Raw genomic sequence first — 14,828 nt, 5'->3', positions numbered from 1 at the left:
AATCCTTTGCGACCCTCTCTCGCTAAGCCCCGCCCAGAACCCCAAAAAAATGTAGGCCATAAAACCCAGGTATACGTAACAATTACGGGTCAAAAAATTTACTCCTATCGATTATATAATAAGTATTTCATATTTTTGGAAACACTTCTTGAGAAAATTAGAGATTGACTAAATTAAAGAAACTTAGTTTTTGTAAATTATTATCACAGGTAGTCATAAATTAAATAAAATAGCCCTATTTATAAAAACTAATAAAAATGTATAAAATTAGAAAAAAAATTCTTTATTTTTCTCTCATCTGTTATGAATTAAAATTAATCCTATTGACATAAACTAAGATATTTATGATTTTATTAATATATAGCAGAGGTGGCCAACCTGAGGCTCTTTGGAGGATTATTTGTGGCTCTCGATAAATGTACCCCCGTTCCCTTTTCATTCCAGAATTATCAAGAGAAGTAAAATAAATGTTTAATTTTTAATATTTTAATTCAATACGCATATTTTGTACTTTTCAATAAGTATAATTTTAGTAAACAAATTTTTTTAATACATTATTTGCATAATACGCGAAACATTTCAAATTATGAAAAATGGCTCGGACTATCAAGGAGCTGGCCACCCCTGATATACAACATTACTTTTCCATTAAACTATTTGAAAATATCAGTGTTATATATTATGTAACTTGTATAAAATATGTTGTGTATTATTTCGCTTGTTTGAGAATTCATTAACTAAATGCTTTTTAGTATTTATTATAGATATTTTAAAATATAGTCATACTTTTTAGTTGTAAGCAATTGGGATAATAAATTATTATGTGATCATTGGTCATGATTTTACTCTAAGCATATATCGCGTATTAATTAAAAACCGCTTATTCAGTAAACGACTAATGATCTACACAAATGTCCAGAATTTCCTTTAACACGAGCTTCATCACAAATCAGAGCAATTACAATACTATATATATATAGTATTGTAATTGCTCTTCATTGTCAAATTGTAGTAAAAGTCTGTTAGTGTAACGATATATACTACTTTGATTATAATAAACAATCAATTTTTAGTAAAAATTTATTTATTTAAATTAAATGCTTAATTTTAAGCAGTAAAATAACATATATTTAATATAATTTTTAGTTTTCAGCAGGTAATTTATGATCTGTAAAAAATATCTAAAACTTTTTCGGAGATAAATTATAGGAAATTGAATTCTCTACAAAAAATGTAGAACCATAAAGTTGATGGTTGCGTCAGAAAATGAGAAAAATGTCAAAATTTTAAATCAATCCAACTTTAATGTTAAATAACTTTTGAAAAAATGAATATATCAAAAAACTGTGAGAGACTTTTTTTGTAGAGCGTTAAATTTTCTATAAAAATCTGTTTTTGGTCATTTTGAAATATTGTCTCTAACGAAAGTTAAAAAATTTCAAAATCCAAGAGAACACCGTTCCCGTCTTATTTAAACAGGAAATTAAAATTTACGATTTTTTTACCATTTCCAATAAAATTTTCGATATAAATAAGAAAAAAACAAATTTGTCGATTTTTTTTTGAAACAGTCTAATATATATTGTTAAATTATTTTATATTTATTTATAATTATTTTATATATATTTAATAAAATTTATATATTTTAAATTTTGGTTTATATTTAGTTCTTTTATTTCATCTATAAATATCAAATATAAATGCACAAAATGTATTATATATAATACGATGTAAATTTATAAATAATAATTTTATAATAATATAATTATACCTACTACTCAAAAATTTTTAAATATACAGAAGTGTTCTACAATTATTGCGTTGAGATGGTCACACAAAATTGTTACTTACTAAAATAACTCTAAATGTAAATTTGGGGATAATTTATGCGAGCCCGCTTGTTCAGGTCGCAAACGGAACTCGACCTTAGGGTGGTAATGCCATTCTGCAGCCGACTGTCAACAAAAGTGTGTAAACTGAAAATTAGCCTTTCCTAACAAATAATAATAGATTTAATGTATTTTTAGAAGTGAAAACTTCTTGAGCCGTGTTGGGCACTTTTTGGTTGGAAAATATTATGCGTTCGCGTCATTGACATGCTCTTGACTGGCGCACGCGCAGTGTGCTGTGCACCTTAGAAACTTTTTGAATAGCTGAAATGTCATGCGTTCGCGTCACCGACATGCTTATAGCAGTATATCTGTAGCTTTACAGTTGACATATAATGCTGTATATATCTTATAAGTGAAATTGAATGGATTTAGTGAAAAATTTATTTAAATATGTCCAATGATCGAAAACACTGTACTACAAAACATAAAACGACAATATATGCCGCTTTTACGCGATCCTTAGATAAATTTGAATTAAACATTTTCATTTCTTACTTTAGTTACCATAAGCCTATTGTACATTTTTTAGAACAAAATGAAATAATTGAAAGTTCAAAAAGTCTAAGAAATTAATGATGACAATGATGCAAACAATTAAAATAAGGTTGAAAATCAAGTACGTTGAAATTTAAGTAAATACAAATACTATCCATAAATAATATGATTGTATATTAATTGTTATTTCAATAGAATTGTATTTATATTTTGTCACGATTTTGTACAGCCCGTAATATATTTGAATAATAAAAAACCACATAAACAAACATATGATTATTGCTCGGAGTGTCAATAGATGTGAAAACCAAATTGATTTAACTCAAACATTATGAAATTTCAAATTTTAATACTAAAAGTTTTTACTTCTATCGGCAATCTCTATAACTGTCAATTTAATTTTTTTTCTTTCACAGAATTTACTTTCAATTAAAAAATTCTAAAAGATACCTAAAATAATGTTAGAGATTATTATTAAGGTCCGGGACCTATTAATAATAATGTGATCATAATTTAAATGCAAATAATCCAATTGTTTCTTGACATTTTATGTTTATGAATCTTGTAAAGGTTTTATAAAACAAGTTATCTATTTGTCTTTCAATATTTGCGTCAGAAACTTTTGAAGAGGTAAGATGCAAGAACTATAAGTTTTACCAGGGAACTTTACATAGAAACGTTTAAGTTGTTTCAAAGAACTATTAGTTTTTGGAAGTAAACCCCTTATTTATACACTATAATGATATCAAAAGTCCATATTATGTATGTTTTAACAGTTTATTATAAAAATAAATACAAAAATATATATCCTAATTTAAATAAGGTAACTAAAGTAACATTGTGAATTTGCGACATGATTAACTAATTTATATTCATTATAGATTGTATCATGCCAATTACATTTTATACATAACATCAAAACGCAAATTATTTATTTTATTTTTAATTCTACTATACTACTTTTTCTTAAATTGTAAATTTGAAATGTGATTTTTAAGTAGTGTATATCTTTCACCGTTCACCAAAATATCTTTGGGGGCTACAGTACTTGGAGCAACTGTTGTAAGCAGAAACACATCATCCCCGTGTACTGCATAGTCCTGTTGCGTCTTCTGAACAATATGGCCGTGATGCCCGTTGTTTATTACCAACGGCGATAAAGTAGTGGACACGTACTGATTGTGAGATTCAAACAGAGGTGAAGGAGTTGTGGATACAACGTTCGGATGCTGGAGATACACCGGAGACACGTTGACCGGAATATAACTGCCTTGACTGTAATCCCTCGGGTTTGTGGTGATGATCTGCACTTTGGGCTGGACCTTTGGTTTCTCAACAACGGTGTGAGGTATGAGAATGTCACCTGGTTGAGGGGTGACATAATTCGAATAGTCGGCGTCTACAGGGGGCGCATCCGTTACGTACACAACCGGAGTAGGCTTAACCGGCTGGATTATGTCGAAGTAATCCAACAATTGTTGCGCTGGCTTCAATCTTCTCACAGGCACTTTCTGTATTTGAACCGCCGGTTCTTGGGCGACTTGGTTTGTGACAGTGTCTTCTTGGTACTTGACTTCCGCTTTGTAACCGTTTTTGTCCGCAGTGTAGGATACTATTTGTACTCTTCCGTCTGGTAGTTTCACTCGGTATTCGCCTTTTGTGGCTTTGGAGTTTTGCGACTGTCTGTGAGAGAAATCGTCGCCGGTTAAGTGATCCAAAACTTTGTATGAAAATGCGTATCCGCCGTTCTTCTAAAACACATAAAAACTTTCACATTTCATCCATTTTTATAAATGTTAATAACATCTGTTTTGCGTTATTTCTACATATATTTCAAAATACTATAAAAATCATTAAATTAATATACACAATTAATCATACTAAAATAATTAATTGATTGTACAATATTATCCTAAATAGGCAGCAACAAAACATTTGTTGAAAATATTTAACACGTTCCACGTTATTAAATATTCATTGGCTATTGATTGAAATATATTGCAAGATATTTAACATGTTTAATTAATTACCTTGTATATTGGAGCAGGAACAACTTCATACTCGTCCCTCAAATATTCAACAGGTCTGGTAAGGACCTTATTGGCATGAACAGACAATGCCCGAAGTACATTTGGCTGCACAGAATTATCCTGAAACAGATCACCTCACATTTATCTCATAATTAGATATTTGTTGCAATAAATATAGTTTTCAATAACACTAACATTGTTATTATTCGCCCACTGTTGAATTACCAGGTTGCGCAAGACCGATTCAAGACCGCCCACAGGTCAAATAGCAGTAGGAATATTTTTGAGATAGTTAAGTGGATTTTGAAGCATGAGATAATATTCCAATTAATGGGCAATATTCTAAGCCAGTCAACCATATTATATCGATTTTGTTTCACGATTTTATTTGAAGAAAATAAGCATGTGTAATCAACCATTTAAATTACTACTAAAATATTATATAAAGAGTTTGTCAGACTATGTAGGAACCCCCTGAATTTTAACAACATTAACATATACATAAAGAAAATTATGTGTCCTTAAAATATGTACATTCCAAATTTTCAGTAAAATGATACAAAATACATTTTTTATCTTAGATGAATCATACACAATAAATGATTAACTTTAACTATACAAAATACTTTTTCTTGTTCAATAAATTGAAACCCTTGATGTTAAGACACACCTAAAATAATAAATATTTCTATAAAGGTTTCGATAGAAAAGCAATATACGCATATAGATATTAATCTTAATTACATATCACTCAATTAGAATTAAATGTCAGACACTGTGTACGCTTCTATAATCTCATATTGTATATTTTTCACCCTACATAATTTGATATTTATCTTAGTAGATTCTAAATTAAATATTTAAAAAACGACAAATATAATTAATGTGAAGTAATAGAAATAAATTCCCTAATTATTTTAAAATGTGCTTTATCAAGTGGCTTTTTCCCTGATTATAATTTATTTTCTTAATTGCGCACCGATTCATCTTGCACAATAAATGCTTCATTCCAAAGGGTTGACATGACTGAATAACTTGAATCAAGCAAATTAAATAACTTTGTAAAGTTTTGCGAGCAAGATTCAATTCAAATCGAACGATTATTAACTGTAATAAGTTCTGTATTAAATACATAACTTTATATATTAAGTTTTATAGGTTCTGAACTGAATTTAACTTTACATTAAACCGTTTCAAGTACAAACTTAGATCCAATATTCATTAGCATATAATTTAATTTCAATTAAATTTTAACTTGACAGGAATCCTGAATGGCAAACAACAAAGCTGACACAAATTATCACGCCTTATTGCCGCACTACAATTAAGTTTTCGTTTTCGACTTTTATTTGAACTTTACTTAAAGTTACTTAAAGTTTCATCATCTAGTTTCACAAACTAATACAGCCTGGAATATTTTGTAACATAAACAATAAGTTTAATTTACGAAATGTATGAAGTTAAAAGTGTTTTGTATGACAGTTACAGCTTGTTACTAATAACTAAAGTTAAATTTAAACCGACTGTTTCTAGTTTCGTTTACTAATGTCATTAAATAGTTGAAATATAAAACACCTCAGCCTTCTAATATATAATATAATATTAAATCGCTGAACAATGTGGGAATAGTTTGACAACCATAACTTGATTCCCGAATAGTCTAAAGGAAAATACTCGTCGTGATGTGGCAAGACGACGACAAAAAGTAAATTGGAAGTCCGTAATGGGACGGTGCCGTCTGAAACAATTGTTGTGCGGGAGGCGGCAAAATATTCATAAGCTGAGCATTTGTGTATGTATGGGAAGCGGTTTTTGAATCCCCGCGGGCGGCGACATCGTCCCGGGGGCCGCGTCTCCGGAAAGTGCATTAGAGTCACGTTGGAACGGCCAAGGCGCCAAGAATAATAGCTGCAGTACGTGGTCTGTGACTGCCCGGCAACCGTTCACTCCCTACAATTGTGATTGTGTTTTCTAAGTTCATTCACAACGATGCCAGACATTTGTTTATCGATACCGAAATCGATGTTTTACGAATGGAAATTTTATGCTGTACTACTGCACATCCTACTGCGGGTTCGCAACTTCATTCTTTCTGGTATATAACGCTAATAATAAATAACAGACACAATAGCTCATATGTAGAGCGTCAACTTTGATAGATATTCCAAAAACAAAACAACCAGAATATTACTACTAATACTAAAAAAGCATGTTAATTGGACTGAAAAGATTGGAAACACTTATTAGGTGATAACAGTTCTTTTATGGGTGAGAAGACCAATTAATGAATTATAATTCCAAGTGCACTAGAACTACAATAATATCTAGGAATAGAAATATTAGGGTTATTTTCCACATTTGACATGTGTGACAAATTAATATGTTTCTATTCACTGAAGTTTAACATGGACTTTCTTTACTCCAATAAAAACCAAAGCAACCTCAAACATTAATTAAAAGGTGGTTAAGTACTAAAGGAATTGATATTGTTAATATAAATTGTTATAACGAATATAAATATGAATATGGATTATTTTGACTCCACTCACAACTTTTTATGTTTGCTTTGAAAATGTTAAAATATTTTCTGCACAATCCATTTTCCTAATAAAAATCAAAATAGTATCAGCACCTTAATTAAATTGGTAATATTTTCATTTACGCATTGGAATTTAATCAGTTTAACAGATACTACATTCCAACCTTGCATTATGTTCGAAGTTTTCGCTCCAGTTCTAATTTACTCAACACGAAACTTCCGGTAGTTAGAAACACCTCAACATTAAGGACAATAACCATATTTCATTATGAATTATGATACAATGTATTCATATAACCTTAGGATCCATATAAATTAATAATAATAATAATAACAATTTAATTACTTTAGGTAGCTTTGTCATTTATTATTTATAGATTAAATAAGAAACCAATTTTTATCAATAAATACTAACGTAAGTAGTAAATATGGTATATTTTAATTAGATTTTAAATTAAATAATTATACACTTGAAGAAACAATTTTATTTATTTTTGGCATTATATAATTAAGTAATTAAATAATTATTCCTATGTGAAGTTGTCTGATTTAGTTATAATTTGAAATTAATTAATGAGAAATACCTTACTCTTTTAGGTACCCCTTTCAAATCTATATATGGATATGCTTTGCAATTGAAAATATTGAGTGAAAGATTTTTGTTGCTCAACTAAATTTATTTTGATGAGAAGTAAATCTTTAACATATTTTTCACTTCAAATCAAAACAGTAAACAGTTGAGGCACAGAGTTACGACGTATCCAAATATATTATCCAAAATGTACCCTTTATCTGTGAGAAAAGTTCACATGTTAAATAAAAAATCATATTTTTGTAAGTTGTTCAGAAATACGAGAAACTATTTTAATAAAAATTGGCAAAAGTGAATTTTGGATTTAAGATTTTCTTAGCAGGAAGGCTTATTAATTATCTTCATTTATTCACTCTAAAAAATCCATCGTTTCAAAGGAAAAAATGTTTTCTCAAACACATTCTTGGTACAAGTTTAATAAAATTCATTCATAAAATTGTAATACAAACATTGGTTTACTGTGAGTATTAAAAGAACCCAAAATTTGATGATTTTGGTACGTTTTGTATTATTAATATTTTATTAAACTTATATTAAAAATATAGGTCATCAGTTTTTAAGAAAATATTTTTTCCTTCGAAAGTTTTTACGAGAATGGAAAAATGAACGTAATGAGTAAGCCTTCCCTATAAAAAATCTTAGAACCGTAAGAAAATTTTTAAAAGATTATTGTGGATGAGGGTGATTTCAACCATCTCACATTTTTTTGAATTATTTGATTCCTAATTGATGAACAACTAACAAAAATGTGATTTGAACTATTCTTATGGACAAAGGATACCATTTGATATATGTATATATTAGGCCAATCGATTTATTTTGACCCCTACAGTAGTACATGGTAACCCTCTGTTTCAGCAATTTTGAGACACACTGTATAGTATTTTTTCAGCTGCGATTCTTATTTAAAACATTGATATAGTAGTTTAAAATTGAAGCAATAACCGTTATATCTCTTCCTTGTCCGCTTCATTCACGCGTAACTATCATATAAACAATAAATTTTCTATTGCAATTTCAAAACGTTGCGAGAGTCGTGCACGGAAACAAATAAGTTTTAAATTGCGTTACGTGTCCAAAGATAATTAATCGACAAGCCGATAAAAATACAAAGGTACTAATTATTTTTCAGCTGTCCAAAAGTGTACAGTACACATTTTATTTAAACAGTTATATAACAAATTTAAAAACAAATAGGTCCGTTGTTCAGAACGCGCTGTGAGACGAATATTTTAGAAAAAAATTTGTGTTGTAAAATTATCGACAACAGTTATTGTTGTGCGTTCTCACATAATTAAGATAAAATTAAATTTTTCTCCGTGTGAAACTGTATCACGATTATACATCTATTCTGGGCCGATTTCCCACAATCCGGTGAAACACAATAATATTCGATAATGCGTTTCATAAACATTTCTCATTATCGTAAAAACAATAAAGTAATTAAATTAACTTATCATGATGTCTAAAAAAGTCTTAATTATTTATACTTTTTATTTGAAGAAACAAAATTTATTCATTATATATATATATATATATATGCCCTCAACAAATCTAATAATTACCAAAATTACCATATACATACATATACAATTCTAATAATCTCCAGTTGACCTATAATTTGTCGGGCCATATGTGTATGACTTCGCATAATGTGACATTTGAACAATAAAAAAAATAATTTCGTCCACTTTCTCCCGTTTGATTGCTCAGACGGTTCGCAATGATCCGGAAATAAGGCCGTAAAAAATCATCCTCAAACACACATTTGCCGTTGCGTAACAGTAAACAAAGATTTTGTTGAAAACTTTCTTGGCACATGTGGTAAATGGTGACATTGTCCGAACTGTTGAATAATTATTAATTTGTCGGTAATTAGTGGCCGAATATGGACATTCCTGTTCGTGAAAACATACATCCATAATTTTACATATTTTAACAGCCGTTTATAATTTTTCCAATAATAAATACGTGTTTCCCTATTTACGATACAGTGTTAAGACACTGCTGGAAAAAGATTGTGTGTTTGTCCGGCAAACAATTTGAATTATGCCGTGGTTATTAGAGCATAGCCAACGTACTGCTGCCAAAAGTTTCCTCTCATTATAGCAATTATGTGTTATATTAATTTAATCTTCACATTTGTTCATTACAAAATCAAATCTTTCTAATTTATTTAAAAGTGCGCAACTAACATCAACAAATTAACAAATATTGTGTATTTTTGGTGTTTGGTAATAGGACAAGTAATAATCGAAATGTAGTGTTTTATCTAATTAATATATTTTCAATTATTTTATCCTAATTCAAGGTCTAACATTTTATATCATTATATAATTGAATTAAAACCAATTAATTTAGTTAAAAATAAAATTATATATAATATATATTATTAGAATTAAATTATATATAATATTATTTATTTGAATTAAAGAATTTCTGATGGGGGAGATGAAAATATTCAATATTTTACACATAACATTGTTATTATCAATATAAGGCAGATAACAAATTTGAAAATGTCCATAAAATAATAATACTAGACTTTAATTATAATAGAATTACTCAAAAAGAAAATGCAGTATGCCCTTGAATACCGGAATCGTGTTTGAAACATAAAAATTAAGCGACATAATTTAAATAATACTGGGTCGGCGCATTTTGTTTGTTATTATGACATGTGCGTTTTCTCATAGGTAAAATTATATTTCGTATTCAACGCTTGTATTGGCGGTGAACCGTAAACGATTGTTTCAAAATTTTCAGTTTGGTAATCAGTTATATCTATTGCATGTATTTTTACGCCTTTTGATTATATTTTACTATGTATTTTTTTATTTAATTGTTGTAGAAACTAATTAGAAACCATTTTATGTGTAATTTAATATAGATAATGGGCACGTGTTAATTTGAGGATATTTAACAGATAATTAAAGTGAAAATTTAATAAGCATGAGAAAGTACAATGTACATTGGGGAGATATCAATGGGTGCACAGAAGAGGAACTTCTACAATTATTAACACTGACAAACCAATTATACAATTTATCGTATTATACATCAAATTTTATACCAATTATTCCCAGGTGTAATAATAAAGATTAGATAATTTTTCAGCATTATATCTAGATCCATGAAATTATTGAATTGTGAAAATGTACGACTATGCATTACTTTTAAATCTAGAAAGGTTAAATTGTAAATAACAAGAGTCTGACACTATTCAATTATGTATAATTAGATCCGATAATAATACCGATTCTGATGTATTGACAAACAATTCACAAACATCAATTGTAATTATGCAAAACTAATCCATAATTCCCTCGAGCCCATTATTTACGATAAAATAATAATTCTTACTTTCCTGTGGTACTTTCCAGCCAGTCGACTCGTGTATCTGTTCTTGGTTGCCACTTTGGGGTAGGGGTGATTATCTACGGGGTGACCGGTTTGTCTTGGTATTGTTACTATATTATTCCTACCCCTTGCCTCGTTGTCATCCTCTTGATTATTTGGAAACACCACCGGTCCGCTATCCCGCAAGTTTGTCTTAGCCTCGTAAGGGTGGGGGTTGAAATTTCTGGGTGGTAAAAATACTTCGGGCTCCGGTTCTTCTACACACAAACTGGCTGGGACTAGAATAGAAATTATTATGGCCTGAATGATCTGAAATAATAAAATAAACTTTAAATTTTGGCTTACATTTTTAATAATAATAAAAATTTTATTATCTATAAAACTCAATAACCATAATCAGTCAACAACAATAACAAAGCAATATTTTAAATTAAAATTTAATATAAAGAATTTTTAATACCTATAAAATAATATTAAATGACTCTTCTATTTGTACATATATATTTATTATTAATAAAAATAATTCGTTTTTATTAGTTATTAAAATATATTTTTCATTATGTATTTCAAAATTACATCATATAAGTTGAATATCCTATTGAATCAAAACTAACAAAAGTATATAATTTTATAATAATGTTTTATAAATAAAAACTTTCATAATAATAATCAAATCAATTATTGTCTATTAAATAAATTTCCCAATTGTATTATAATATAGTAAATTTTAAATAGCACGTGACCTAAACTAATCGATTTTTGCGTAATACATAAGATTTATTAAACGTTAAAATGAAAAAAATTATAAGAACTGTTTTATAAAAAAAATAAAAAATTCTCGAATTTTACTGTACAACTGAAATATTAATAAATTATTAATCATAACGAATCAATCTGTTTGGAATAATAATAAATATATTACTTAAAAATAATACTAATTAATTATAATAACCATTTATCACAAAAATATTTTATTAAATTTATAAATTTTGAAATTAACGTCCTCAAAATTCCTTGTTATTGGAACAAATATAATTTGGTACAAATAAAGTCGGAAATTAAATGTTTGTAATAGTTTTATAAATAAAATATTACAAATATATTACAAATTTGAGACACAGTTTATTTATTTAAAAAATTCAAGACTATAATAATTTTAAATATAATTACAAAATTTTAAAAAGCAGCTTGTTTTCCTATAATGCATAAATAATTTAAAATAAAATATACATAATAAATATTTTTTTAAAATTAATATATGTTTAAAGTGTATGAACAAAATAATTTTTAATGTAAAATGTATTTAATATTTTAAATTATAATAATTAATGAATAATATGTGTAAATCTGTTAATTTCCAATTGATTACCTGACGACGTTTATCCATGTTAAATCGAATTCCCTTCATGCAACGAAGCACAATCACCACAAGCAATCCCTCCGGCCGCGCAACAGTTTATATTATCCGTACAATCTAAACACTATTCAAACAATTGTGACCGATCTCCAAGAAAAAAATCACGACATAATTATTCTACGGTCGGCAATGTGTACGAGTACATGTTGGGCCGGTCATTGTAATGGAGCATGAAGAAAGCCCATTCTTCAACTTATACCGCAGACATGATCATCCCACTACTTTCCGTTTCAGTTTGGTCTTTACGAGTATCCGCAATGTTGAGCCTACATAATGAAAATTTTCTTATTAAATATTAGAATAAAAAAATCCTGGAAAGTATAAATTCTCCGTAATAAATATCTGGCATAATTGTTGGATGATAAATATCAGGACACCTCATCACATTTTCAAAAGATAAATTGTAGATAGGGACAGTTCAAATCTTTTTTGTCATTTGTCATTTAGCCTGAATTTTGTCCAGTTTGGATAGTCTTGTGCATTAAGTACAATAGTAATATTATTTAGTTTTGAGATTATATTTGCATCAAATTCATTTTCAGAGACAAAATATGTAAGTCGTTTAAATACGACTCAATAAAATTCAATGCTGCATTCCATTGAAATTCATTAAACAAAATCAGTATCTTTCCTCCTGCTTGTTAATTATTTAGCAGCTGGAAAATAATTAAGTATTATATTTACTTTATTTGTTTGATAACATTAGGAATTTCATGTTCTTCTATTATCTACAGTATCGATTGTTGAAATTGAATAAATGATTAATTACATCAGTCACAGAAAAACATTTAACACAAATTTACTGTTCAATTGGAATATTTTTAAATTGTTGACCATAACAAATCAATCTATTTGGATTGTATAATGCAAAAATTGAATTACTTAAGATTTATTAATACCAAATATAGAAACTTTGTTCATTACTGAATTTAGTTTACATTTTATTAAATATAACATATGGTATTGATTGTTGAAATGGGTGAAGTGATTTAGAAAATTAGGGTTTGCGCATGTCCTTATGTTTAAAATAGTTTTAAACCACTTTAAATGTCTTTAATATCCTATTTAAAACAATAAAACATTTTCTTTAAAATATTTTTTTTGTTCTTAAACATGTCCCTTTTTAACCCTGTTTAAGTTAAATTAAAAATACAAATTTATCGATAATAAATAATAAAACAAGTAATTAAATACTTCATGTACACATTTATTCAGAGTAGGGCACTTTCTTCCCTTATTAACATAATTAACGATATTTATATTTACGACACGCTGTAATAATTTCTTCACACAATGAAAGGTATAATGTGCATCAATCACGACGAACTGAACTTAGAAACCTTATCAGAAGTAATATTTAATTATTCAACGGTACGATTAATAAAAGGTGCGTCGAGATACTCTATGAAACAAGTTTTTAGTGCATATTGTTTAAATTTGTGCATAGGTCTTCAGTTCTTCTTCTTCTTATCTAAATGATGATCTGAATATAAACAAAATGAAAGTTCTGAAATAATAAAACGTAGGAAAGGAAAAGTATCAAATTAATAAACAGAATTCTTTTAAAATTAGAGAACAACTTTAAAGAATTAGATAAATTATACATTAGAACATAAATTGGATTAATTTGTCCTAAGTGACTTAATCAATAAGTGAGTTAAAACGTACAAAAATAAAACAATTATTGGCATTTTCTTCTGTTGTTAAAATTTGGTACCTATAAAAACATTTACATCTGCCGTCTTAACTTTGAATATAATCATAAAAATGATAATTTTAGTTATAACAAAAAATTAATAATAATTCTAATTCACCAATATATGAAAATTGGACAATATAATTATATAGCCATTATATATCACTAAATAAATTACTAATTTTCCAAAATTTTAACATCTTGACCTTGACTTGTCACATTTACAACACAAAAGTACTTAATAAAGATTGTATTTCTTATTGTGTTCAGTTTGAATCTATGGGAAATATCAATCTACATATTTATTTAGCTTGTCAACAATGAATGTAACATATTTACATTTACCAAAGTGAATATTCATTTTTTTACTTTATCAGTGCGATTTTCTACTTAGATATTCAATCTAAATCCACATTTAAAATTCTTCTTAATGAAGGTCTGCTTACGTTCATTAACATCGAGAAAGAAAGTCAAGATCGTGCGCTAAGTTTTAAGCGATTCGTATAAATCATCCTGTGAATAAGACTATAATTAGAAGGATTGACAATCTTGCTAAGTATTCTTAGAATTTACAGCGGATTAAATAAGAAAGTGCATTACTAAAGTGAAATAATACCTTGTCATCGATTCCAAATAAGCATTTGAAAACGAGCGATGACAGCCATCAATTTACACTTTTAGATATAAAGGTAAAAAGTATCAATGATGATACTAGACAAAATTTTAATACTATAAAAACAAACAATATTTATTTTGTCTCCAGTCATCTACACATTGGTATAAAACAAGTTTTACATATTCATTAAT

At 27.9% G+C, this 14,828-nt stretch overlaps 1 protein-coding gene across 2 annotated transcripts; it reads right to left on the bottom strand.

Moving 5' to 3' along the window:
* Positions 1–3,206: 3,206 nt before the first annotated feature.
* Positions 3,207–12,441, bottom strand: LOC109599405 (uncharacterized). 2 transcript variants are annotated; one of them, XM_020015393.2, is made up of 4 exons: positions 12,278–12,441; positions 10,912–11,217; positions 4,418–4,537; positions 3,207–4,138 (listed from the first exon to the last, which is right to left on the bottom strand). In XM_020015393.2, exons 1-4 carry the CDS (start codon positions 12,314–12,316, stop codon positions 3,344–3,346), a joined length of 1,260 nt encoding a protein of 419 aa, XP_019870952.1. In that variant the 5' UTR covers positions 12,317–12,441; the 3' UTR covers positions 3,207–3,343. The 2 variants fall into 2 exon arrangements, with proteins under 2 accessions (XP_019870952.1, XP_049818941.1); XM_049962984.1 differs by having other exon boundaries at positions 3,207–4,135.
* Between the last annotated feature and the right edge of the window lie 2,387 nt (positions 12,442–14,828).

The sequence above is a fragment of the Aethina tumida genome, chromosome 2 (assembly GCF_024364675.1).
Source record: "Aethina tumida isolate Nest 87 chromosome 2, icAetTumi1.1, whole genome shotgun sequence".
Taxonomy (NCBI): domain Eukaryota; kingdom Metazoa; phylum Arthropoda; class Insecta; order Coleoptera; family Nitidulidae; genus Aethina; species Aethina tumida.
This window is presented reverse-complemented; position numbering and strand designations above follow the sequence as displayed.